Source organism: Salvelinus namaycush, chromosome 23, assembly GCF_016432855.1.
Source record: "Salvelinus namaycush isolate Seneca chromosome 23, SaNama_1.0, whole genome shotgun sequence".
In the NCBI taxonomy this organism is placed as follows: Eukaryota; Metazoa; Chordata; class Actinopteri; order Salmoniformes; family Salmonidae; genus Salvelinus; species Salvelinus namaycush.
Genome location: NC_052329.1, coordinates 35,281,222 through 35,309,172, shown reverse-complemented (window position 1 = coordinate 35,309,172; position 27,951 = coordinate 35,281,222). Strand labels below are relative to the sequence as shown.

The 27,951-nt window shown below is 43.7% G+C and overlaps 1 protein-coding gene across 1 annotated transcript; it reads left to right on the top strand.

The window, feature by feature from the left end:
• Positions 1-527: 527 nt before the first annotated feature.
• On the top strand, positions 528-26,744 carry LOC120018373 (calpain small subunit 1-like). Its single transcript, XM_038961538.1, has 12 exons — positions 528-772; positions 21,980-22,132; positions 22,577-22,662; positions 22,895-22,931; positions 23,135-23,227; positions 24,362-24,419; positions 24,790-24,854; positions 24,961-25,029; positions 25,302-25,380; positions 25,960-26,076; positions 26,184-26,242; positions 26,387-26,744. The coding sequence occupies exons 3-12, from the start codon at positions 22,616-22,618 to the stop codon at positions 26,411-26,413; spliced, it is 651 nt and encodes a 216-aa protein (XP_038817466.1). The 5' UTR covers positions 528-772; positions 21,980-22,132; positions 22,577-22,615; the 3' UTR covers positions 26,414-26,744.
• Positions 26,745-27,951: the final 1,207 nt, after the last annotated feature.

Genomic DNA, 27,951 nt, shown 5'->3' with positions numbered 1-27,951 from the left:
GTTGCATGTCTTGTGGGGTATGCATGGGTGTCCGAGCTGTGTGCTAGTAGTTTAAACAGACAGCTCGGTGCATTCAGCTTTTCAACACTTCTTACAAAAACAAGTAGTGATGAAGTCAATCTCTCCTCCACTTTGAGCCATGAGAGATTGATATGCATATTATTAATGTTAGCGCTCTGTGTACATTTAAGGGCCAGCCATGTTGCCCTGTTCTGAACCAATTGTAATTTTCCTAAGTCTCTCTTTGTGGCACCTGACCACACAACTGAACAGTAGTCCAGGTGCGACAAAACTAGGGCCTGTAGGACCTGCCTTGTTGATAGTGTTGTTAAGAAGGCAGAACAGCACTTTATTATGGGCAGACTTCTCCCCACCTTTGCTACTGTTGTATCAACATGTTTTGACCATGACAGTTCACAATCCAGGGTTAGTCACCTCAACTTGCTCAATTTCGACATTATTCATTACAAGATTTAGTTGAGGTTTAGGGTTTAGTGAATGATTTATCCCAAACACAATGCTTTTAGTTTTGGAAATATTTAGGACTAACTTATTCTTTGCCACCCATTCTAAAACTAACTGCAGCTCTGCAGCTGTTAAGTTTTGCAGATATTTCAGTCGCTGTAGTAGCTGACGTGCATAGTGTTGAGTCGTCCGCATACATAAACACACTGGCTTTACTCAAAGACAGCTTCCCTGGGGAATTCCTGATTCTACCTGGATTATGTTGGAGAGGTGTTCATTAAAGAACACCCTCTGTTCTGTTAGACAGGTAAGTTTTTATCCACATTATAGTTGGGGGTGTAAGCCCATAACACATACGTTTTCCAGCAGCAGACTATGATCGATAATGTCAAAAGCCACACTGAAGTCTAACAAGACAGCTTCCACTATCTTTTTATCATCAATTTCTCTCAGCCAATCATCAGTCATTTGTTTAAGTGCTGTGCTTGTTGAATGTCCTTCCATATAAGCGTGCTGAAAGTCTGTTGTCAATTTGTTTACTGTAAAATAGCATTGTATCTGGTCAAACACATTTCCAAATGTTTAATAAGGGTTGGTAACAGGCTGATTGGTTGGCTATTTGAGCCAGTAAAGTGGGTTTTACTATTCTTGGGTAGCAGAATGAATTTTGCTTCACTACAGGCCTGAGGGCACACACTTTCTAGTAGGCTTAGATTAAAGCTATGGCAAATAGGAGTGGCAATATTATCCTCTATTATCCTCAGTTTCCATCCAAGTTGTCAGACCCCGGTGGCTTGTCATTGTTGATAGACAACAATCATTTTTTCACCTCTTCCACACGGAATTCAAAATTACAATGCTTGTCTTTCATAATTTGGTCAGTTACACTTGTCTATTGTCGGCGTTTGTTGCTGCCATGTCATGCCTACATTTGCTAATCTTGCCAATGAAAAAATAATTAAAGTAGTTGGCAATATCAATGGGTTTTGTGATGAATGAGCCATCTGATTCAATGAATGATGGAGCTGAATTTACCTTTTTGCCCAAAATGTCATTTACGGCGCTCCAAAGCTTTTTACTATCATTCTTTATATAATTCATCTTTGTTTCATAGTATAGCTTTTGCTTCTTTTTATTCAGTTTAGTCACATGATTTCTCAATTTGCAGTATGCTTGCCAATCGGTTGTGCAGCCAGACTTATTTGCCATTCCTTTTGCCTCATTCCTCTCAACCATACATTTTTTTAAATTCCTCATCAATTCAAGGGGATTTCACCGTTTTTATAGTCATTTTCTTAATGGGTGCATGTTTATTAGTAACTGAAATAAGCAATTTCATAAATGCATCAACTTGCTCTTCATTACACACCACAGACCAGAAAATATTATTTACATCATCAACATATGCGCTCATTGGACTCACCTGGACTCCTTCCCTTTGTTGATTGCCCCGTCTATAACTGTCTACTCCCCCGTTTGTTCCTTGTGTCTGCATTAATGTCATTACGTGTTCATGTTCAGACACTGTCATGAGCCGTTCCAAGTCCATTGATAGTTAAATGTTCACTCCCTGTACCTGCTTCTCGTCTCTACCAGCATTGATCCTTACAGAAAATTTGTGTTAGCGTCCTCCATTTGAGGCTCCATGCTAGCTAGGCTAGCTAAGCCAGCTGGGCCTCCATGTCTCTCCTCTTGACAGGAAACTCCCAATTTGTCTGAGAGAGAACCACATGGCTATCAAAAATATCAGGTCAAGGTAACCCTACACCAAACACACAATTAATTTGAATTTTTGTGAAATTCACAATGTGAAAAATGAATGGCGGTGTAGAGTATTATAGCTCAGGCTAGAAAAACAAGTTTAGTCAACAACACACTCAGTGGCGAACTGGACGTGCATTTATCATACTACAAGTAATGAAACTAGAGTATAGAGTGTGTTTTACATATCTACCACACAACATAATTAACTTACGATCATAAGAGGCCATTCTGAAGCTGAGATGTAGTCATGGGTTCCCGTTCATACTGACTTCCACTGCAGGGGGTGAAGGACATAACAGTAATATTAGCCTATTAGCTAATGTAGTTTTAATGTATTGGACTCAGGTTTCATGTGATTGGTGGACCTCTTTATGTTGGATATCCCAGTTCTGTGGTGGGACAGAGTCAGTGGCAGCGCTGCTATTCTCCTTGATCTCTTTGATGTGGATGATGAATATGTAAGGCCATCCTCCCAGGTCTGAGCCATTGCATCAAAGTGATGCTGGGGAGTTAGGGCTGTGGCGGTCATGACATTTTGTCAGCTAGTTATTGTTATGCAGATTGCTGGTCTCACGGTAATTGACCTTTAGTTAACAAAACAGGTTTAGCATCTCCCCTTTGGAACATCTACATTTACAAAGTCTAATAAATCTTAATATACACCATCACAATAAATCCATGATTTATTTTAGTCAGGTCTAAAGAAACATTTTGATCGAAGAATATGTATTTTAAAAGAACGGAATAAAAGTTGGCCTACTGTCAGCCTATGTTTTCTGGCTATGCCATAGGCTTGTTGATTTAGCTGACAAGACCCATGCCATTATTTTATTTTATATGATTTTATAGTAAGATGAAAATAATTGAACTCAGCTGTTGGTGGAATTAAATAATTCCTCTAATGTACTCATTAATTAAAATCAATCTGTCTATTTATAAGAATTTGTAAGATACTTATAAAATAGACAGGACACAGTCTTATTAAAATTAAATAATAGTATTTATTCTCGGAGCACGCTACCATTTGACCATAAACAACAGTTTATATACAAGATATGACGTCATAGGTTACAGAATAAATCTCCTCCTCCTGAGAAATATAAAACAGGTTCAAAAGTTCATTCCAACTTCCCAGCGCACACACATGACACACAATATAATCTATTCTCCTGAAGGCTCACTATAATTTATTACCACTTTAGCAGACAACTCAAGATAATGGAAGACCTAAAAAGTTACCCACAGCCTTATCTAAACACCTCAGGGCTAAGTTGGGTCAGTTCAACCATAGTTTAACGACCCTTTCTGCTTACTTTATAACCCACAGCACAAATCTCTTTTCACTAGGCGTGCAGAGTTCAATTAGTTATAGTTTTATCTAAATCTAGAAATTGTTTTAGTTATTATTAACCAAATTTCTAACATTAGCTGAATAAAATAGAAAGGATATTTTTCCCATTACAGAGCGAATGTGCATTTGAAGTGGCTATGTGGAGCGTACAACTTATCATTTGAGACAGGTCCTATATGCTAGATTTAGAGTTATTTGGCAACTTGAGTTGTGAATGTTACAAACCTTAGAATGTCCTAGAAATCAAAACATATACGGGCTGCATAGTGCGACTATAGGCTATTGATGATTTGAGAAAGTAGCAAAAAAGGCTTACGCTCTGTTCCTTACTTCAGGATTTTTTTTTAACCCATCAGACTATTCTCAATGTATTATTGTCTTTACTAATATCAAATCAAAGTTTATTTGTCACGTGCGCCGAATACAACAGGTGTAGAGCTTACAGTGAAATGCTTACTTACAGGCTCTAACCAATGGTGCGGGGAAAAAAGGTATGTGTGTGTGTGTAGGTAAGTAAAGAAATAAAACAACAGTAAAAAGACATTTGAAAAAAGAGTAGCAAGGCCTATTAGTCAGGCTTATTGAGGTAGTATGTACATATAGGTATCGTTAAAGTGACTATGCATATATGATGAACAGAGAGTAGCAGAAGCGTAAAAAGAGGGGTTGGCGCGTGGTGGGACACAATGCAGATAGCCCGGTTAGCCAATGTGCGGGAGCAGTGGTTGGTCGGGCCAATTTAGGTAGTATGTACATGAATGTATAGTTAAAGTAACTATGCATATAAGATAAACAGAGAGTAGCAGCAGCGTAAAAGAGGGGTTGGAGGGGCACACAATGCAAATAGACCGGGTAGCCATTTGATTACCTGTTCAGGAGTCTTATGGCTTGGGGGTAAAAACTGTTGAGAAGCCTTTTTGTCCTAGACTTGGCACTCCGGTACCGCTTGCCATGTGGTAGCAGAGAGAACAGTCTATGACTGGGGTGGCTGGGGTCTTTGACAATTTTTAGCGCCTTCCTCTGACACCGCCTGGTGTAGAGGTCCTGGATAGCAGGCAGCTTTGCCCCAGTGATGTACTGGGCCGTAGGCACTACCCTCTGAAGTGCCTTGCAGTCGGAGGCCAAGCAATTGCCGTACCAGGCAGTGATGCAACCGGTCAGGATGCTCTCGATGTTGCAGCTGTAGAACCTTTTGAGGATCTCAGAACCCATGCCAAATCTTTTTAGTTTCCTGAGGGGGAATAGGCTTTGTCGTGCCCTCTTCACAACTGTCTTGGTGTGTTTGGACCAATCTAGTTTGTTGTTGATGTGGACACCAAGGAATTTGAAGCTCTCAACCTGCTCCACTACAGCCCCGTCGATGAGAATGGGGACGTGCTCGGTGCTCCTTTTCCTGTAGTCCACAATCATCTCCTTAGTCTTGGTTACGTTGAGGGATAGGTTGTTATTCTGGCACCACCCGGCCAGGTCTCTGACCTCCTCCCTACAGGCTGTCTCGTCGTTGTCGGTGATCAGGCCTACCACTGTTGTGTCGTCAGCAAACTTAATGATGGTGTTGGAGTCGTGCCTGGCCAAGTAGTCGTGGGTGAACAGGGAGTACAGGAGGGGACTGAGCACGCACCCCTGGGGAGCTCCAGTGTTGAGGATCAGCGTGGCAGATGTGTTGCTACCTACCCTCACCACCTGGGGGCGGCCTGTCAGGAAGTCCAGGATCCAGTTGCAGAGGGAGGTGTTTAGTCCCAGGTTCCTTAGCTTGGTGATGAGCTTTGAGGGTACTATGGCGTTGAACGCTGAGCTGTAGTCAATGAACACCATTCTCACATAGGTGTTCCTTTTGTCCAGGTGGGAAAGGGCAGTGTGGAGTGCAAAAGAGATTGCATCATCTGTGGATCTGTTTGGGCGGTATGCAAATTGGAATGGGTCTAGGGTTTCTGGGATAATGGTGTTGATGTGAGCCATTACCAGCCTTTCAAAGCACTTCATGGCTACGGATGTGAGTGCTACGGGTCTGTAGTCATTTAGGCAGGTTGCCTTTGTGTTCTTGGGCACAGGGACTATGGTGTCAAATTGGACTAATATGTCAAATTAGTTTAGATTTAGAGTAGCCCATTATGAAATTGTCAGGAAGAGGGGAAAAAATGCATGTTATCTGAATGCTGCACGCTTTCCCGCAGGTCCATTATTTATTTTTATTTATTAACTAGGCAAGTCAGTTAAGAACAAAATCTTATTTACAATGACGGCCTAGGAACAGCGGGTTAACTGCCTTGTTCAAATGCAGAACGACAGATTTTTACCTTGGTAGCTCGGGGATTTGATCTAGCAACCTTTTGATCTAGCAACCAACCTCCACGGATCAACCACTGTTTGAGGAGCATGCCCTCTTTCCCTCTTGTTGATATTCCGCTCAAACTCTGTATGCCATGGGCTCTCCAACTCTGTTCCTGCATCTACCCAGCAGTGGCAGTTCTAGACCATTTCAACTGGGGGGGGGGGGGGGGGGGGGGGTCAAGCTGGGGCCAGTTCTACTGTTAGAGGGGCCAGTTACATTAGACGTTATTGTTGCCATATCGTTTTTTTCACTGCATTGCAGGCATTAACAGGCAAAAGACCATGTTCATAATCATCATCGTTGCCACTGTCTAATAACGGATGTAAAAAAAGAACGATAGCAAAAATTAGTTATGTAAAAAGGGGGTCCAAAATTGTTGTCACAGGGGCACTGGCCCCCCTGCCCCCCCAACAAAACATATTTGACTAAACTATTGACAGCCTGCCTGCCCGCCCAATAAAGGAATAAAGGGGAGGGAGGAGGAGATGGAAATGCATGGTGGTAAGATATTCTATATAGCTGAAGGTAATGTGTCACTCAATTAATTATTTAAATGCACTATTACTAGGCTCTTCAAAATCAAATACAAATTCACTCCTCTGACTTTACTGAGTTCTCCTGTCTAAGCGAGGAGCACTGGGCCAGGAGCTACTGATTAAGCCTTTTGTACAGAAGCTCACAGGTCTGTATTACCGCAATATAGGACTGAATAGAAAGTGAAACCATCTGACCCAGTCTACACCAGTAAAATTACAAATATCAAATCGCTTCCTGTGATTGGATGAAGGTCAGACAGTGAGGTCGGAGGTTTCTGGTTGAGTGTCTGATCGTGATTGGCTGCGGATGACCACCTCCGGAGGCAGTTGAGGAACCATTAGAAATATCAGTTGTTAAATGCAAACTGAGAAATTTGCATAGAACTGGATCAGCATGTATTGAAAAAGTAAGAAAAAACATTGGAACCATGACACAGCAAAATGAAGACGTTGAGATATCTGTTTACATCTTGTGTGAAATGACTTCAACGTATAGAGGTTGTTGGTGGTCCTGAGTAAGTACAATTAAACAAGTTGTTGGGTCACCTAGTTCTAGGAGCTTATTGGGAATATCCACCTCATATTCAAGCAATGCATGTTTTCCCTTGAGGAGCCACAACACTTATTAATTTAGATATCTACCACAGAGACTTGGCTTTGAGGGAACAGCTCTGAAAAGTGTCAAATGCCCTTTCCTATAGCCAAAGTGATCAATATAGCTATAGTATTCAGACCCCTTGACTTTTTCTACATTTTGTTAAGTTACAGCCTTATTCATAAATGTATGAAATTATTTTTCCCCCTCGTGAATCTACACACAATACCCCATAATGACAAAGTGAAGAGAGGTTTAGACATTTTGCAAATGTATTACAAATAAAAAACAGAAGCACCTTATTTACATATGTATTCAGACCCTTTGCTATGAGACTCGAAATTGAGCTCAGTTGGATCCTGTTTCCATTGATCATCCTTGAGATGTTTCCACAACTTGATTGGAGTCCACCTGTGGTAAATTAAATTGATTGGGCATGATTTGGAAAGGCACACACCTAGGGCTGTGGCGGTCACGGAATTTCATCAGCCGGTGATTGTCACGCAAACAACTGTCGGTCTCACGGTAATTGAACGTTAATTAACATAATAACATTTAGCAGCTCCTTCCTTCCACACACTACAAGCCACTGATGCAGACCTTTGGAACATCTACAAGGCCTACACCTTCATGGCGCAAAAAATTGCTTTTCTTTTCCTCGCATAAAATAGTGCAATTAGATATTTGTGATAAAATGAAGATCAGCTTGTATTAATAGTCCCAATTTATTGTTACACATTACCATTAGATACTTTTGGCCAAGTAGTGTTCTGGAAACACCTTCAAATTAGTGGGCTTTTTTTTTCAACAGTGTGGCTATTTCAGCCACACCTGTTGCTGCGGGTGTTTCAAATCGAACAGAAAGCCATGCAATCTCCATAGACAAATATTGGCAGTAGAATGGCCTTACTGAAGTGGTCAGTGACTTTCAACATGGCTACGTCATAGGATGCCACCTTTCCAACTAGTTCGTTCATAACATTTCTGCCCTGCTAGAGCTACCCTGGTCAACTGTAAGTGCTGTTATTGTGAAGTGGAAACATCTAGGAGCAACAACGCCTCAGACGCGAAGTTGTAGGCCACACAATCTTACAGAACGGGACCGCCGAGTGCTGAAGCACATAGCGTGTAAAAATTGTCAGTCCTCGGTTGCAACACTCACTATTGAGTTACAAACTGCCTCTGGAAGCAACGTCAGCACAATAACTGTTCATTAATTGCTCACCAATGGCGGTGAGCAATTGCACACAAAAAACCCAAGATCACCATGCACAATGTGAAGCGTTGGCTGGAGTGGTGTAAACGCTCACCGCCATTGGACTCTGGAGCAGTGGAAACGTGTTATCTGGAGTGATGAATCACTCTTCACCATCTGGCAGTCCTACCGACTAATCTGGGTTTGGCGGATGCCAGGAGAACGCTACCTGCCCGAATGCATAGGGCCAACTGTAAAGTTTGGTGGATGAGGAATAATGATCTGGGGCAGTTTATGGTTCGGGCTAGGCCCCTTGCAATGATTTTCTAGACGATTCTGTGCTTCCAACTTTGTGGCAACAGTTTGGGAAAGGCCCTTTCCTGTTTCAGCACGACAATACCGCTGTGCACAAAGCAAGATCCATACAGAAATTGTTTGTCAGGATCGGTGGGGAAGAACTTGACTGACCTGCACAGAGCCCTGACCTCAAACCCATCGAAAACCTTTGGGATGATTTGGAACGCTGACTGCGAACCAGGCCTAATCGCCCAACATCAGTGCCCAACCTCACTAATGCTCTTGTGGATGAATGAATGGATGAAGTCCCCAATAAAATGCAAATGAATTACTTAAAAATCATACAATGTGATTTTCTGGATTTTTGTTTTAGATTCCGTCTCTCACAGTTGAAGTGTACCTATGATAAAAATTACAGACCTCTACATGCTTTGTAAGTAGGAAAACCTGCAAAATCGGCAGTTTATCAAATACTTGTTCTCCCCACTGTAACTATATCTCTGAATGTGTACGTTTCTCAATTATGGTGTTTGCATCTAATTCTTGTATAAAATGAATGAGTAAAGATTTATCTATTTGTGAAATGATGTAATATGATGTTAAAACTTTAATGTGAGAGAATTGTATTCCCTTTAAAGTTTAACTAAGTCATTGGCCCGCCCCCGTGAGCACAGACATTATCTGGTGTCATGGAACCGCCTTTTCTATTGTTACGAATAAAAACCCCTCCTGAGGAAATCCTCTCCAGACCGCGCATACCTTGGTGTAAACTGAGGTGGCACAGGTTTGAGTACCAAGACTAAGCAAAACCACAGCGTGAGCTGTGATTGCGAATAGTTATTGAATTCATAACCATACCACGTGGAGCATTGGCTACACAGCTGGAAATGATTAAAACTCTGAGACTATCTATCCCTACAGAATAAGAGCAAATCCTAGATACTAATTCTAGTCTGCAGCTAGAAATTATGTAAACCTGTGTCACGATCGTTATGAGACGAATGAGTGGACCAAGGCGCAGCGTGGAAAAAAGACATCTTCTTTTAATGAAGAAAAAACAAACACTTATTAAACGAACAAAAACAAACGATCGTGAAGCTAAAACGATGTTTAAAACGATCGTGAAGCTAAAACTATGTTGCACACATGCAACATAGAACATAGACAATTACCCACAAACACCTAAAGCCTATGGCTGCCTTAAATATGGCTCCCAATCAGAGACAACAATAAACAGCTGTCTCTGATTGAGAACCAAACCAGGCAACCATAGACTTTCCTAAACACCTACACTGAACACAACCCCATACATCTTCAAAACCCCCTAAACAACACACACCCTAAACTAGACAAAACACACAAACATCCCATGTCACACCCTGACCTAACTAAACTAATAAAGAAAATCAATATAACAAAGGCCAGGGTGTGACAGTACCCCCCCCCCCCAAAGGTGCGGACTCCGGCCGCAAAACCTGACACAGAAGAGGAGGGTCCGGGTGGTCCTTCCTATGGCGGCGGCTCGGGTGCGGGACGTGGACCCCCCTCCACCATAGTCACTACCCGCTTTGGTGGCGCCTCTGGAACGGCGAGTCCCGGACTGAATACCATCCCAGAGGGCGCCCCTGGACTGAGGGGCAGCTCCGGACTGAGGGGCAGCTCCGGACTGAGGGGCAGCTCCGGACTGAGGGGCAGCTCCGGACTGAGGGGCAGCTCCGGACTGGCAGACGGCTCTGGCGGATCCTGGCTGACTGACGGCTCTGGCGGATCCTGGCTGACTGACGGCTCTGGCGGATCCTGGCTGACTGACGGCTCTGGCGGATCCTGGCTGACTGACGGCTCGGGCGGATCCTGGTTGGCTGACGGCTCGGGCGGATCCTGGCTGGCTGACGGCTCTGGCTGGTCATGGCTGGCTGACGGCTCTGGCTGGTCATGGCTGGCTGACGGCTCTGGCTGGTCATGGCTGGCTGACGGCTCTGGCTGGTCATGGCTGGCTGACGGCTCTGGCTGGTCATGGCTGGCTGACGGCTCTGGCGGCTCCTGTCTGGCGGACGGCTTTGAAGGCTCAGTACAGACGGGCGGCTTTGAAGGCTCAGGACAGACGGATGGCTCAGATGGCGCTGGGCAGACGGATGGCTCAGATGGCGCTGGGCAGATGGATGGCTCAGATGGCGCTGGGCAGACGGATGGCTCAGATGGCGCTGGGCAGACGGATGGCTCAGATGGCGCTGGGCAGACGGATGGCTCAGACGGCGCTGGGCAGACGGATGGCTCAGACGGCGCTGGGCAGACGAGCAGTGCAGGCGGCGTTGGGCAGACGGCCGACTCTGACCTGCTGAGGCGCACAGTAGGCCTGGTGCGTGGTGCCGGAACTGGTGGTACCGGGCTGGGGACACGCCTCCCAAGGCTAGTGCGGGGAGAAGGAACAGGACATACTGGACCCTGGAGACGCACATTAGGCCTAGTGCGTGGTGCCGGAACTGGTGGTACCGGGCTGGGGACACGCACCTCAAGGCTAGTGCGGGGAGCAGCAACAGGACGCACAGGACTCTGGAGACGCACAGGAGGCTTGGTGCGTGGTGCCGGAACTGGTGGTACCGGGCTGGAGACACGCACCATAGGGCGAGTGCGTGGAGGAGGAACAGGGCTCTGGAGACACACTGGAAGCCTGGTGCGTGGTGTTGGCACTGGTGGTACTGGGCTGGGGCGGGGAGGTGGCGCCGGATATACCAGACCATGCAGGCGTACTGGCTCCCTTGAGCACTGAGCCTGCCCAACCTTAACTGGTTGTATGCTCCCCGTCGCCCGACCAATGCGGGGAGGTGGAATAACCCGCACTGGGCTGTGTAGGCGAACCGGGGACACCATGCGTAAGGCTGGTGCCATGTATGCCGGCCCGAGGAGACGCACTGGAGACCAGACGCGTTGAGCCGGCTTCATGGCACCTGGCTCAATACTCAATCTAGCCCTGCCAGTGCGGGGAGGTGGAATAACCCGCACCGGGCTATGCACACGTACAGGAGACACCGTACGCTCTTCCGCATAACACGGTGTCTGCCCGTACTCCCGCTCTCCACGGTAAGCATGGGAAGTGGGCGCAGGTTTCCTACCTGCCTTCGCCACACTACCCTTGTAGCCCCCCCCCCCCCAAGAAATTTTTGGGTTTTACTCACGGGCTTCCAGCCTTGCTTCCGTGCTGCCTCCTCATATCGCCTCCGCTCGGCTTTAGCTGCCTCCAGCTCTTCACGAGGGAGGCGATATTCTCCCGGTTGTGCCCAAGGTCCCTTACCATCCAGTATCTCCTCCCAAGTCCAAGAATCCTGTGTATATAGCTCCTGCTGCTGCTTGACACGCTGCTTGGTCCTTTTTTGGTGGGTAATTCTGTCACGATCGTTATGAGACGAATGAGTGGACCAAGGTGCAGCGTGGAAAAAAGACATCTTCTTTTAATGAAGAAAAAACAAACACTTATTAAACGAACAAAAACAAACGATCGTGAAGCTAAAACGAACTAAGTGCACACATGCAACATAGAACATAGACAATTACCCACAAACACCTAAAGCCTATGGCTGCCTTAAATATGGCTCCCAATCAGAGACAACAATAAACAGCTGTCTCTGATTGAGAACCAAACCAGGCAACCATAGACTTTCCTAAACACCTACACTGAACACAACCCCATACATCTTCAAAACCCCCTAAACAACACACACCCTAAACTAGACAAAACACACAAACATCCCATGTCACACCCTGACCTAACTAAACTAATAAAGAAAATCAATATAACAAAGGCCAGGGTGTGACAACCTGGGACGAGAATACCAACAACCGCCGAAACATATGTTCTATGAGAACATTTTTGAATGGTACTCTGAAGTATCCATTCTAACCGCAAAATATTTTGATCTTCAGGGAAACAGAAAGAGAGAGAGAGACTCGGATGAACTCTCCAGCAGACGGACCTAATTCCAACAGAAAAGATCACAACGACACATGGGCATAAATATATATTGATTGCAATTATTCCCGAATGAGTGAGCGTTCATGTGCAAAGGACTAGCATTTCAATTAATATAATTATCAACTGTGTGTAGTGATCCCGCTTCTTTCTCAATCCACACCTTCTTCCCATTGTCCACCAAGCCATCATATCGGCTTAGCCCACTAGGGAATCTTCCCTATCCTTGTTAGTAACTAATATTTACTGTTTGTTTGTTTATGCATTTCTGTGATTATTTAGTTAGTTAGTACTTAAAGGATTAAGCCACTTGGTGTATGGATTATTTATAGTTAAGGCTGGGTTTGTGCAAATAACCAACAATTTACGACATTCAGATGAGACTGAAGTGAGGGAAAGAATAATTCATTGATGGAAGACGAATTGATCAGATACTAAAATATCTGAAGAGTTATATTCGGAAAAGTATAACTTTGTAATCTGAAGATTTCCCGTGGTGCCCCGACTTCCTAGTTAATTAAATTTACATGATTAGTTTAATCACGTAGTAATAATTACAGAGAATTGATTTGATTAAATAACAGTCTTCACCTTTAATGATGCCAAAGACATGACAATGCCCATGATTTTGGAATGAGATGTTCGTTGAGCAGGTGTCCACATACTTTTGTGTGTGAATCACATTTTTATTTGGCGTACGCCCGACAGCATTGCGCGTACCCCAGTTTGGGAATACCTGTGGTGGACCATTCCGTTCTTGTGGGCCAGCTCAGGACTATTGATGTCTGAGAGGTCTTTGGCCTGGTTTGCTAACTAGCTCTCTCTAAGAGCGCAGTGTATAAAGTCAGAACATCTGCTGTCCCAGGCACTGCCTGTCACCAAGGGAGTACCCCAAGGCTCGATCCTAGGCCCCACGCCCTTCTCAATTTACATCAACAACATAGCTCAGGCAGTAGGAAGCTCTCTCCTCCATTTATATGCAGATGATATAGTCTTATACTCAACTGGCCCCTCCCCGGATTTTGTGTTAAACGCTCTACCACAAAGCTTTCTTAGTGTCCAACAAGCTTTCTCTCCCTTTAACCTTGTTCTGAACACTTCCAAAACAAAGGTAATGTAGTTTGGTAAGAAGAATGCCCCTCTCCCCACAGGTGTGATTACTACCTCTGAGGGTTTAGAGCTTAAGATAGTCACCTCATACAAGTACTTAGAAGTTCTGTAAACTGGTCATCTCTATATACCCGTCGCAAGACCCACTGGTTGATGCTTATTTATAAAACCCTCTCAGGCCTCACTCCCCCCTATCAGAGATATCTACTGCAGCCCTCATCCTCCACATACAACACCCGTTCTGCAAGACACATTCTGTAAAAGGTCCCCAAAGCACAAACATCCCTGGGTCACATGTCTTAATGTGGAAGACACATTTCAGTTGAACGCATTCAGTTGCACAACTGACTAGGTATCCCCCTTTCCTTTCCCCTTTCAGTTTGCTGCAGCTAGCGACTGGAACGAGCTGCAACAAACACTCAAACTGGATAGTTTTATCTCAATCTCTTCATTCAAAGACTCAATCATGGACACTCTTACTGACAGTTGTATTGTATTGTTGTCTCTACCTTCTTGCCCTTTGTGCTGTTGTCTGTGCCCAACAATGTTTGTACCCTGTTTTGTGCTGCTACCATGTTGTGCTTCTACCATGTTGTGTTGCTACCATGCTGTGTTGTCATGTGTTGCTGCCATGCTATGTTGTCATCTTAGGGCTCTCTTTATGTAGTGTTGTGTTGTCTCCCTTGTCGTGATGTGTGTATTATCCTATATTTCTATTTAATGTATTTTTAATCCCAGCCCCTATCCCAGCAGGAGGCATTTTGCCTTTTGGTAGGCCGTCATTGTAAATAAGAACATGTTCTTAACTGTCTCGCTGTCACGTTCCTGACCTGTTTTCTGTTATTTTGTATGTGTTAGTCGGTCAGGGCGTGAGTTTGGGTGGGCAGTCTATGTTATGTGTTTCGTGTTGGTTAATGGGTGACCTGATATGGTTCTCAATTAGAGGCAGGTGGTTTTCATTTCCTCTGATTGAGAGCCATATTAAGGTAGGTGTTTTCACATTGTTTGTTGTGGGTGGTTGTCTCCTGTGTCTGTGTATGTTGCGCCACACGGGACTGTTTCGGTTTGTTTGTTCGTTCGTTCGTTTTGTGTAGTCTGTTTTTCCTGTTCGTGCGTTCTTCGTTACATGTAAGTTCTTACGTTCAGGTCAGTCTACATTCGTTTTGTTATTTTGTTTAGTATCAAGTATAGTTCGTTTTTTGTCTTGTTTAAATAAATCATGTCAAGTTACAACGCTGCGTTTTGGTCGAATCCCTGCTCCTCCTCTTCGGATGAAGAGGAGGAGGAATTCCGTTACACTCGCCTAGTTAAATAAAAGTTCAATTATAAAATAACGTTAACGTTTTTCTGCCATGCGTAATATGTGGTAGGCTATGTATTGTACAACGACAATAATAATTTTTATTCTGTTTTTTTTGTTGGGCTTGGGCTCATAAGCCTAGGCATATGCATAAGCTCTAATATGCATATGAGTGTTTTGAATGAATCCTCACCTTAGAATGCGCTGTCCGTTTCATTGTGTTAGGCTTTGAAACCACATCATCCATGTTTTGCACTGTCATGGCCGTCAAAAGGTGGAGACCAAGGCGCAGCGTGGTAAGAGTACATTCTTCTTTATTTAAAGAACGAACACTGAACAAAACGAACACTGAACAAAATAACAAAACGAACCGTGAAGCTAATATGGATAGTGCAGACAGGCAACTAAACATAGATCAAGAACCCACAAAACCAAAAGGGAAATGGCTACCTAAATATGATCCCCAATCAGAGACAACGATAAACAGCTGCCTCTGATTGGGAACCAATTCAGGCCACCATAGACATACATATACCTAGACTTACCAAAACCCCTAGACATACAAAAACCCTAGACAATACAAAGAAAGCATACCCACCCTCGTCACACCCTGACCTAACCAAAATAATAAAGAAAACATAGATAACTAAGGTCAGGGCGTGACAGTACCCCCCCCCCCCCCCCCCCAAAGGTGCGGACTCCCGACCGCAAACCTGAACTTATAGGGGAGGGTCCGGGTGGGCATCTACCCTCGGTGGCGGCTCTGGTTCTGGACGCCGCCCCCCCTCTTTACACTGATCCCTCCACCTTTGTAGATCCGGACCGTGGATCATCGCTGGAGGCTCTGGACCGCGGATCATCGCCGGAGGCCCAGGACCGGGGACCCTCGCTGGAGACCCCGGACTGGGGATCGTCGCTGGAGGCTCCGGACTGGGGATCGTCGCTGGAGGCACCGGACTGGGGATCGTCGTTGGAGGCTCCGGACTGGGGATCGTCGCTGGAGGCTCCGGACTGGAGATCGCCGCTGGAGGCTCCGGACTGGAGATCGCCGCTGGAGGCTCCGGACTGGAGATCGCTGGAGGCTCCGGACTGTGGCCCGTCGTAGGATGTTCCGGACTGTGGCCCGTCGTTGGAGGTTCTGAACTGTGGCCCGTCGTAGGAGGTTCCGGACTGTGAAACGTCGTTGGAGGTTCCGGACTGTGAAACGTCGCCGGAAGCTCTGGACTGGGTACTGTCGCCGGAAGCTCTGGACTGGGTACTGTCGCCGGAAGCTCTGGACTGGGTACTGTCGCCGGAAGCTCTGGACTGGGTACTGTCGTCGGAAGCTCTGGACTGGGTACTGTCGCCGGAAGCTCTGGACTATGGAAGCGCACTGGAAGCCTGATGCGTGGTGCCGGAACTGGTGGTACCGGGCTGAGGACACGCACCTCAGAGTGAGTGCGGGGAAGAGGCACAGGCCGTACTGGACTGCGGAAGCGCACTGGAGGCCTGATGCGTGGTGCCGGAACTGGTGGTACCGGGCTGAGGACACGCACCTCAGGGCGAGTGCGAGGAGCAGGAACAGGACGTACTGGACTCTGGAGGCGCACTGGAGGCCTGGTGCGTGGTGCCGGCACTGGTGGTACCGGGCTGGGGACACGCACCTCAGGGCGAGTGCGGGGAGGAGGCACAGGATACACTGGGCCGTGGAGACGCATTGGAGATCTGGAACGTAGAGCTGGCTCAATGCGTCCAGGCTGGATGCTGCTTCTAGCCCGGCAAATGCGAGGAGCTGGAATAGAGCGCACCGGGCTAAGAATGGGAACTGGAGACACCGTACGCATTTCTGCATAACACGGTGCCTGACCAGTCACACGCTCCCCACGGTAAGCACGAGGAGTTGGCTCAGGTCTCCAACCTGACTCAGCCAATCTCCTCGTGTGCCTCCCCCCAAAAAATGTATTGGGGCTGCCTCTTGGGCTTCTGTGCTAAACGTGTCCCCTCATATCGTCGCCGTTCATCCCGTGCTATTTCCACCTGCCTCCATGGTAGGCGATCCTCTCCTGCCAATATTTCCTCCCACATCCAGGATCCTTTACCGTCCAAAATCTGGTCCCATGTCCATGCTGTCTGCTCCTCCTGAACATGCTGCTTGGTCCTTTTATGGTGGGCTCTTCTGTCACGGCCGTCAAAAGGTGGAGACCAAGGCGCAGAGTGTTAAGAGTACATTCTTCTTTATTTAAAGAACGAACACTGAACAAAACGAACAAAATAACAAAATGAACCGTGAAGCTAATATGGATAGTGCAGACAGGCAACTAAACATAGATCAAGAACCCACAAAACCAAAAGGGAAAATGGCAACCTAAATATGATCCCCAATCAGAGACAACGATAAACAGCTGCCTCTGATTGGGAACCAATTCAGGCCACCATAGACATACATATACCTAGACTTACCAAAACCCCCAGACATACAAAAACCCTAGACAATACAAAACAAGCCCTCCCACCCTCATCCTGACATAACCAAAATAATAAAGAAAACATAGATAGTGCATGTCACGCCCTGACCTTAGTTATCTCAACCTGCTGTTGAACTTCTTTCTTCAAATGTATCATCATAGTGAGGTGAGTTCTAAAAGTAGAATGGTCTTACTGTTTTGATGATAAGTGTTTGATGTGATTTTCAATGCATTTGCATTGATGTCAGAGTGATATTTGAGCCCTGAGTACCAGGCCATTAGGACCTGATGGAGGGACAATAGAGCCCTGAGTACCATGCCATTAGGACCTGATGGAGGGACAATAGAGCCCTGAGTACCAGGCCATTAGGACCTGATGGAGGAACAATAGAGCACTGAGTACCAGGCCATTAGGTCGCACTTTTGTGAACAAAGAAACTCAGGAAGACAACATGAAAGAGTGAGGTGGAACATATGAGGTTGTAATATTTGTTTCACCGTTGTGCTGTTTGCAGTATGCTTTTTCCCTCACTTTATTTCACTATACTGATCCCACTAGTTCTACTTGCCATTTAATAGGAAGTTAGCTACTATCAAAATTCTCTTATTTAAAAAGAAAGGTCATTCATGTGTTATTAATCTCGCAGAACCAGACGTGTATTTCTGAATATTGCATTATATGGCGTAGCTGTAGAGTCTATCATTACTGTGTAAATAACATTTTACCATGTAAATGCAGGGATATTTCTGAGGTACCGTAAAATAAAGTGCCACCATGCTTTCTTATGAGACCCTCCAATGTCCCATACTGGACCTCACTGAGGATCATGTGTGCACTCAAATGGCAGGGTACTGATAAAACACATAGAACCCACTGCCTCCTTCCTGCTTCACAGCTGTCGTTCTGAAGTAGCTCCCTGCCTTCAGAGGCTGCAAATCAAACAGGTATGATAAAGTTAATAAGTAAGTTAATAAGTATTTGCACAAACCACACTGTCTATACAGTCATAAAACATGAATCCTTATCGAGACCCTAAATCTTGCATTTCCTGTTGTTAAACTGAGAACAAGGAACAAGCTGAAAAAAGGAAAAGCTGGAGAGTTTATGGAATACAACAGCCTGAATGAGCCCATTCATAGTGCAGTTAGTTTCTAAATGAGAGAGAGGAACTTACGTCGAAACCGAATACCTCGTCGAAGCAGCGGGAGCTCCTTAGGTACCAGGAGATGTTGAGTTTTACCGGAGGTTCACAGTGTTCCGTCAACCCTGAAGGGCTAGAGGCTACTACTTCCTCCCCCAACAACTTCCTCCCCATGCTCTTACTGTAGACACAATAAAGTAGATTATTGAATACAGTAATGATATCATTGCCACGTTGTCTAATGATTGGAGACAGGCGCAGGAATACGTAATAGGGTTTTTTATTTTCTACACACAAACAAAAGAGCAAGGTGTAAACTTCGAAATAATACACGGGACAATACCCATAAAGCAAGTGCACAAATACACGTAGCATAGAAGCAACAGCGCAGGTACTCACAGGACCAACGGACATGGTAACAATAACCGACAAGGACAATGGGGAACCAGAGGGCACATATATAACTTACTAATCAGGGGGAATGGGAACCAGGTGTGCATAATGAGACAAGACAGTCCGGGGTTGGTGGAAATGAGCCAAGTTCAGTGACGTCTAGAAGGCCGGTGACGTAGACCTCCGGAGCAGTTGAATGGAATGAGCAGCATTACCGGGGAATCCCTGACAATCATATAAATATACTGCATTGACAGTATACCATCCTACAATTCTAGTCATAGGAAGGGGCAATCATGTTCTTGCTATATGATATTCTACAAGGTTCAGTAAATAACTGAATTTTATCCTAACTTGCAGAAACATAAGAGAGGTTATAGCCTACTGTCGTGGAATTATTCTAATCAAAAGAAGAGACTTTTAGATTTCTTCAAAACAATCAAACTTTATTATTTAATTACTGCAGTAATGGAGCTTGTCAACGACCCACCAATAGGTGATTTGTTGAGAGCCCAATGAGCGGATTTGAGCCACAGTATTTTATAGCAAAGTACATCCTCCTAAATGTTCATGACAAACAACAAATATATGGAATGGGTCATAAGGTTAGGATTTGTATTAAAGATACTAATAATTCACAGCAGACAGTATCTGCTGTAAAGACTGTTCTCATTGTGTAGAAACCAGGGTCTGGCCCCCAAAACAAAGTTCCTCTCATCATTATCCATTCCAGAGCCATCTCCACCCTGGTACCTCCCGGCATACAAACACCAACTCATTCTATGGAATGCGGGCTCTGAGAGACAACAAGATGATCATAAATCAGTTGCTAGAGTTCATTCTCAGAAGCTCCTCTCAGTTCACACAGACACAATAGAGTTCCAAGAACCCTATATTGTTGCATAAAACAACCATTTGATTAAATAACAGTATTATTAACATCATCTTGTAATTTCTTCAAGATAGTAACTGCATTTCAGCTGAATGACAGTATTGTTAAACATTGTCTTGGTGAAGAGGAAAAAGCTCTGCTTCTTCAAAGTTTCCTGTAACACAAGCGGTGACAAAATGTCAAAGATATTAGTGCTACGCCAGATTTGGATAACATTTTGGTAGATTAACATATTCTGGTTAAAAAAAAACTGTTTCAAATGATCTGAACAAAATAGCTGAATAGCTAGTAAGGAATGTAGCTAGACGCGAGGGTGAGGGCGGGTAGTCTATGAATGAATGGATCAGATTAATTGTATTGAGTAGTCTTGAAACACAACTCCATTTCCTAATGAAGACAGAATGATACAGTGTTACATTGTTTATAATATAGTGGAAGCTGTTACAATGTTACATTGTTGTAGTTACATTGTAGCCGGACTTACAATGCAACCTTCCCAGAAAGTAAAACTAAAGCAAGGCAAGTGTTGTCTCAATGCCTCCTTCTGTAGATTGCGACAGTATATCAACTATTGAAATAGATTCATCTGGCTAAATAGAAAATGTTCTAAACAAGCGCCAAGTGTCTATTATGTTTTGGTAGGACATGATGCTGCGCACAAGAAGACAAGGCAACTACACTGTTGACATTTCAATCAAATCAAATCAAATTTTATTGGTCACATACACGTGTTTAGCAGATGTCATTGCGGGTGTAGTGAAATGCTTGTGTTTCTAGCTCTGACAGTGCAGTGATATCTAACAAGTAATATCTAACAATTTCACAACATATGCCCAATACACACAAATCTATGTAAAGGAATGGAATTAAGAATATACAATATATGGATGAGCAATGTCAGAGCGGCATAGACTAAGATACAGTAGAATAGTATAGAATACAGTATATACTGTACTTAGATGAGTAATGCAATATATGTAAACATTATTCAAGCGACTAGTGTCCCATTTGTTAAAGTGGCCAGTGATTTCAAGTCTATGTATATAGGCAGCAGCCTCTATATGCTAGTGATGACTATTTAACAGTCTGATGGCCTTGAGATAGAAGCTGTTTTTCAGTCTCTCGGTCCCAGCTTAAAATCCATTTACCCAGCTCTGACACTGCATTTACCCGCCCCGGACACTTTACACGGGCGTGTAAAGTGAATAAAAATGTATACAAATAAGTTCCCCGTCAATAACCATGTTTTCATGGCGCTCGCCACTTGTACCAAGCGCTCCTGCTTGGTTGTCACTAGTTACCACAGACACAAAGTCAAAATTAGCCATATTGTAAAAATGTATATTTTGTCTTAATGTAAGATTAGGGTTAGGCATAATGTTAGCAGTGTGGTTAAGGCTAAGGTTAGGTTTCAAATCAGATTAAGATAAATTGTAGTAATAGGCGGGGTTTAGCCATAATTATGACTTTGTGGATGTGGTAACTAGTGACTACCCTCCTGGTAGTGACTACCCTCCTGGTTGCATCCTTGGCCTGACGTCACCATGTAGGCGGTCTTCCGTGGACACCAAACGGGAGAAAATATTTTAACTGGCGAACGACAATGAACGTTCTTATTGGACAAATTCACGCAGTATAGCTTCTCCTTTTTCGAACGTTTTCATTAGTTTCAGACATCAACATTCCATGCACTTTGTAGGTTAGGCAAATAGGTCTATATTCCAAATGAAAAAATGCCGTTCTAACTAATATTTATTAGGGCATGAAATTATTATTTATTTTTTGTTAAACAGGATCCGAAAATCACTGAACATTAGACCTGTTGTGTAGGTTACTTTATGAAGACACGGACTACTTCTGTGCGTTTATACTGTTTAACATTAAGTTATAAAAGGCTTTTATTGAACACACAGCTTGCTAAAACATCCCTATAGGCTTCCGCCTTCACCCCGTGACCTCCTTGCCCCCTACGTCACTGCTCAACATTAACATTACACCACAAGGCCGATGTACCCTCATTACCTCATTATGTTAAATCAGTGTGAATCATGCATAATAAAAGTGTAGTAAATGTGTAATTAAAAGGTTTTTAAAAAGTCTCATCATCCGTAATATAATTATTAGGGAAATGCCAGTCCTTCTGATCATAGCATTACAGATTATAGGACCCAGAGTCATTGACAACCTGTCTTTCTCTAGGTGCTCCCTAGGCAGAGGTGTGAAGCGCTGATCACCGAGGTAGAACACGAACATCTATGATGCGTTGAAAAATAACTTGTAAAGCTGGTTTTTGTACCTAGTAGGAGTGCCAGCACATCAGTCTTTGTCGACTTCAGCAACGCATTGGTCGCTGTAAGTATTTCCTTAACAAGTTAATCTGACTGTTTCACGTTTGCTTTGCCTTCTTCGTCACTTTTAAAAATCTTTTAAAATCTGCTGCAGAGGTTACTATTTGTGCTGCTTACCAATACAGGCGAGGTTGCAGTTTTCTGAGGGAGCCACCAATAACACATTTATTACAGGTGGACAAAATGTATATATATTTTATTACAGGTGGACAAATTGTATATATATTTTATTACAGGTGGACAAATTGTATATATCTTTTATTACAGGTGGACAAATTGTATATATATTTTATTACAGGTGGACAAAATGTATATATATTTTATTACAGGTGGACAAAATGTATATATCTTGCTTTCTCTCTGTTGTTGCCTTTTTGTTTAAGGTGGACAAATAGATTTTCATCAGATGTTGAATGATCAAACTCTTATTATTTTTTTTAATCTCTAGGCTCCTTTTGTAGATTTTCACCTGTAGTTCCTCTTCAAGATGTTTCTGGCCAAAAAACTAATTGGTGGCATCCTGGATGTTGTGAGGTAGGCCCGGTTCCTTTTGACACACACCCACCCACCCACACACACACACACACACACACACACACACACACACACACACACACACACACACACACACACACACACACACACACACACACACACACACACACACACACCCTGTCAGGTTACTGACTTAATTCATTCATGATGTTGCACACTCAGTAGTTATTATATAGTAATAGACAATGGTCCTTCTGGTTTTCTCCAACAGCAATGTTGACCCCGGTCAATTTGTGCCCTCAGAGCCTGTGAGTTAACCCTTTAACAACCTTTATAACATCTCAGAACACTGTCGTAGTCTTATGAACACTGTGGATTGGAAAGTTTTAGAAGTAAACACTACTCTTTTGAGCAAATGAGCCACAACTGTTGCTGTCCTGTATGCCAGACTGCAGTGAAGAGGGCTGTGAGTGTTAGTGTTAACAGAACCTGGTCTGTGTTTGTGTCCTAGCCCCCACCACGCAGACCTCTGGCCTACGCTAAGCCGAAGGAGAATGACGAGGAGACACAGTTCCGCAAGGTGTTCCAGCAACTCGCTGGGGATGTAAGTAGTTATTGTTTGTCAACTTATGCACTTCTACTATTATCATATCTTATCCTATTCTCCTCCATTATCCAACCGTTAGTGGTTCATTGTAATAGAGAGCAGACCAACGACCAGTGATAATTAAGTTACAGATTTGTTTGTGGTATATTATCTTCTGAAGTTGGTGCAGCCAACTATCCATGGCATGAATGTTATTTCATTTTTGGGCTGATTGTACACTGGTACAATAAGTGAAGCCCTGTTGTCGCCTCTTGTATCCAAGTTAAGCCTAGTTTGCATTCCAAACCCCTCCCCTCCACTTATTCACCCTGCTTCATCTGGAGCCAGACCTCAGAATGTGGTTCATCAAGCCACCCAAAGATGTTGGAAATGACGCTTCTAATGTGCTGTCTGTCATTCGCCGCTGCCAACCAATAGGAGCCTTTTAGTAGAGTACATTAAAGACGTTCTGTTGGTTTAAATCGTTGATTCCGCCCCCTTTGGTTCTGGCCATGTGTAGTAGCCCAGGGCTCCACAGATGTTCACCTTCTCAACAGCAACTGTATGCTCATATGACTGCTATTGGATCAGGCAGTGGTGGAGTAAGAAGCTGAGGGTGTGGTTGTTGACAAGCCAAAACCCAGGTTTATTCCACAGACAGCAAGAAGAGAGACTGGTTCCTCCTCTCTCTCTATACCTACCATTGTCTGCCTCCTGCCTGGTTAGTTTTGTGTGGGTGGGGGTGGAGGCTGTGTGAGTCATATACTGTTGTTGGGAGTGGATACATGTATTACATGTTCTTCTGGGCACTCGTCTGGCAGTGGTTGACTTTAAACTGATGACTGGACGGCCTCATTAAGGCCTTACTCATAAGTGGAGGGAACACGATATGTGGAATGACACCTAAAGATATACCTGTTGCAAATGTACCTGCTTGAAGTTTTGAAGTTGTTACCATAATTCTGGTTCTAATATGTCACGCACAAATACAGAGAGAGCTATGTATTTGGCCCATGATTGTACTCCTAAAACATCTGTTCATTAAAGTAGTCTCAGTGTCCTTATCCTTTTGTGAGCTGAGTTGTGACCCAAATACATGTAGGCATTTACAGCGTATGAGGATTTACTAGTGTATCTATCTGTGTATTATAGGACATGGAGGTGAGCCCCAATGAACTGATGAACATCCTCAACAGGATCATTGGAAAACGTGAGTCCTATTCTTACAAAAACACCATGCTTGTGTCTATATTTGTCTTTGTCATTGCATTCTTATAGTATTTATATTTATGTGTGCATGTACCTTATGTTCAAAAGCATGTCTATGCATGCCTTTTTGTATGTATGTACTCTCTGTACAAACACACACACACACACACACACACACACACACACACACACACACACACACACACACACACACACACACACACACACACACACACACACACACACACACACTTTACTCATATCTAGACACCTGCTGCACGCATAATGGAGTTTGTCTAAGCACATGACTGGTTCCATGGAATGGTTTTCTGTGTTGTAGTGAAGGAGTGGTCTGTCTGTGTTCATTTCAGGTACTGACCTGAAGACTGATGGCTTTAGCATCGAGTCATGCAGGAGCATGGTGGCTGTCATGGACGTATCCTTCCACATCAGTGTCTGTATTAGGATGGAGGACTACACTACACTATACTATATTATCAGAGTAGTTGATATTAAGTTTTACCTTAACCACGAGCACACAGAGCGACAGCTCAGGAAAGCTAGGTTTCCATGAGTTCAAGTTTTTATGGAACAACATCAAGAAATGGCAGGTGAGTTCAGTCCTCTTGTTACATTTTGACAATCGGCACTGTATGAACAATTGTGTGAAATGATGGACATTTCTGTGAAACGTTTGCCTTGAGCTAGAAATGATTTACATGTCTTTGCAAGAAATTCATATAAAACAACCTACAACTTCCAACAGTCCTCTTACGCCATTAATGTAAGAATGTTGTTTTATAAATGTTATGTTAATACACTCTTAATAAAAGGTGCTGTGAACTTTGACCTCTTGTGTAACCTTATTTCCGTTCTGATTCAGTGCATCTACATATCAAATGACACAGACCGCTCAGGGCTCATCTCCTCACAAGAGCTTCCCGCTACCTTCAAAGCTGCAGGTGAGCTCAGAGATCATGAGAACCGGAACATGGAAATGCATATTTCTTTGTCATCATAAGGCCTTTATAACAGTGTCATAACAGTGACAACGAACAGCCATGATAACTGATGAAAGCTAGCTTGTTCCTGCATATACACTACCGTTCAAAAGTTTGGGGTCACTTAGAAATGGCCTTGTTTTTGAAAGAAAAGAGAGGCGACTCCGGGATGCTGGCCTTCTAGGCAGAGTTGCAAAGAAAAAGCCATATCTCAGACTGGCCAATAAAAATATAGGATTAAGATAAGCAAAAGAACACAGACACTGGACAGAGGAACTCTGCCTAGAAGGCCAGCATCCCAGAGTCGCCTCTTCACTGTTGACGTTGAGACTGGTGTTTTGTGGGTACTATTTAATGAAGCTGCCAGTTGAGAACTTCTGAGGTGTCTGTTTCTCAAACTAGACACTCGAAGGTACTTGTCCTCTTGCTCAGTTGTGCACGGGGGCCTCCCACTCCTCTTTATATTCTGGTTAGAGCCTGTTTGCGCAGTGTATGTGTTTGGTCTCATTGGTGTCTCTCTCCTGTTATGTCCATGTTTAGGCTTCCCTCTCAACGACCAGCTCTTCCAGTTGATGGTCCGCAGGTACAGTGATGAACAGGGCAACATGGACTTTGACAACTACATTGGGTGCCTGGTCAGACTGGACGCTATGTGTCGTAAGTGACTGATCCTCAATGCTCCCCTGTTCAGTCCGATTATGTTCTTGATTTCAGACTTTTTCCTTTTCATTGCCCTTCAGTAATAGTGTTTTGTGCATTTTCAGGAGCTTTCAAGACTCTGGACAAAGATGATGATGGAATCATCAACGTCAACATCCAGGAGGTAAATTAGTTTTCACTATTTGCTCTTTGAATTTAAACGTTGTGTTTAGGGTTAAGGACTATTTTTAAGATTAATGACTGGATATAGGAACTGAAATTAGACCTAAATAATCACACCTCTTATTGTGTTCTGCTTTCTCCGCAGTGGCTTCAGTTGACCATGTACTCTTAAAACATCAAGGAAAGCCTACATTCATCTCTTCATTTATCTCTCTCTCTTATTTAAGATTTTTATTTCATATTACCATTGTTATTATTGTTTACAGACGTTCATACGTCATTTAGTCATGAATGTTCATTCAAGTCATCACTAGATGGCAGCATTGCAGCAACACCAGGAAAGCACACATCCACTTTCTGTCCAATAGGCCAAACTCAACTACCTTTCTATATTCCAAATATTTTAAAGTTTTGTGTTTTCCTTTTTTCCAGCAACACACTTGGTCAAACATTCCATACTGCTATGTAATGTAATATATAAATTCTAGTGCTCAATAAAGGGGGCAATATCACCTAATACTTGCAGCTATCTCATTTATTACAATTTCTATGTTCTGCTTTTGGTCATTAAAGAAAAGTTCTCTCATATGTTTGTAAATAACTTTAATAGTTTTGTTTTATTGGAGTTTTTTTGACTGACTTTTACAAACCAAGTCAATAATAATGTTGATTGTTATTCAGTTATTCATCACTCTTAACTTCCACCTCTGCCGAATAATAGCCGAATCTTGGCTGCACATTAATTTTATTTACACACTGCATGGGCAAAAGGAGAAGCACACAGAACAGCGGCTGATGACGTGCCAGGTACCCGGGCCGTTTCCAGAGCAACGAGAGAGCGGCTGTTCAAAGGGGCGTGATCGCGGAGGAACGACTAGAGACAATAAAACGAGAGACCACTCGCCGGGATGGAACGTCGAAGATAGAGCCACCAATTGGGTGAGCGGGTGGTTATCGGGGCGTGTCATCGGACTTACCTTGGGGCAGAGCGGACCTGGAAGGCAGGAACAAAAACCTTCGAGATGATGCTGAGGGACCGGGTAGATCAATGAACAAACAGGTGACGGATGTTCAAGTTGATTGTTGGGCAAAGTCGAGGCAAACACGACCACTCATATACAGTAAGTTAAAGGTAAGTTTAGAGGCGATTTAACAGTGTTTATAACTTTATAGACGTAGGTGCTTTTTATATTATAATATAGGCTATGTGGAGGCTAAGCTTGACCCATCGCATCAACACTGTTTATCTATTTATTTACGGCCTAAAAGAGTTACAACAAAGACCGGCTAAATCCACTGTTTGATAAGTTTGTGAAAGTTATATACAAAATCAAAAATATAAGTATCTAGTCTTGATGTAAACAAACATGCATGTTACTTGATACTATGTAAACATTGCAATAATAGGTCTCATGAAACACAATGTGCTGAATCCTCCCATTCCTTGTAACTGCCCAGTCCTTGATGAGGTTATCAATGCTCTTCTTGAAAACATGTTTTTATAACATCATATTGTCTTATTAGTGTTTTAGTGCAGGGGGTAGATTATTATTCTTGTAGGGGTGTAGAATTAATGGTATTTACTCATCAGTGGTAATTACGGTGGTGGCGGTCCTTTTCAGTGGGTAGCCATGATCCGTGATGTCAGAAACCATGTTATGCAGTGGACACTCATCTCTGTCCTTTTCAGGGGCCATGCAGGTTGACATT

Excerpts from the sequence above, each read along its gene's own strand:
- LOC120018373 (XM_038961538.1), top strand. The coding sequence starts at position 22,616 with ATGTTTCTGGCCAAAAAACTAATTGGTGGCATCCTGGATGTTGTGAG. Across the intron at positions 22,932-23,134 it reads AATTTGTGCCCTCAGAGCCT|CCCCCACCACGCAGACCTCT; the intron begins GTGAGTTAACCC and ends TTTGTGTCCTAG. Across the intron at positions 24,855-24,960 it reads GCATGGTGGCTGTCATGGAC|AGCGACAGCTCAGGAAAGCT; the intron begins GTATCCTTCCAC and ends ACGAGCACACAG.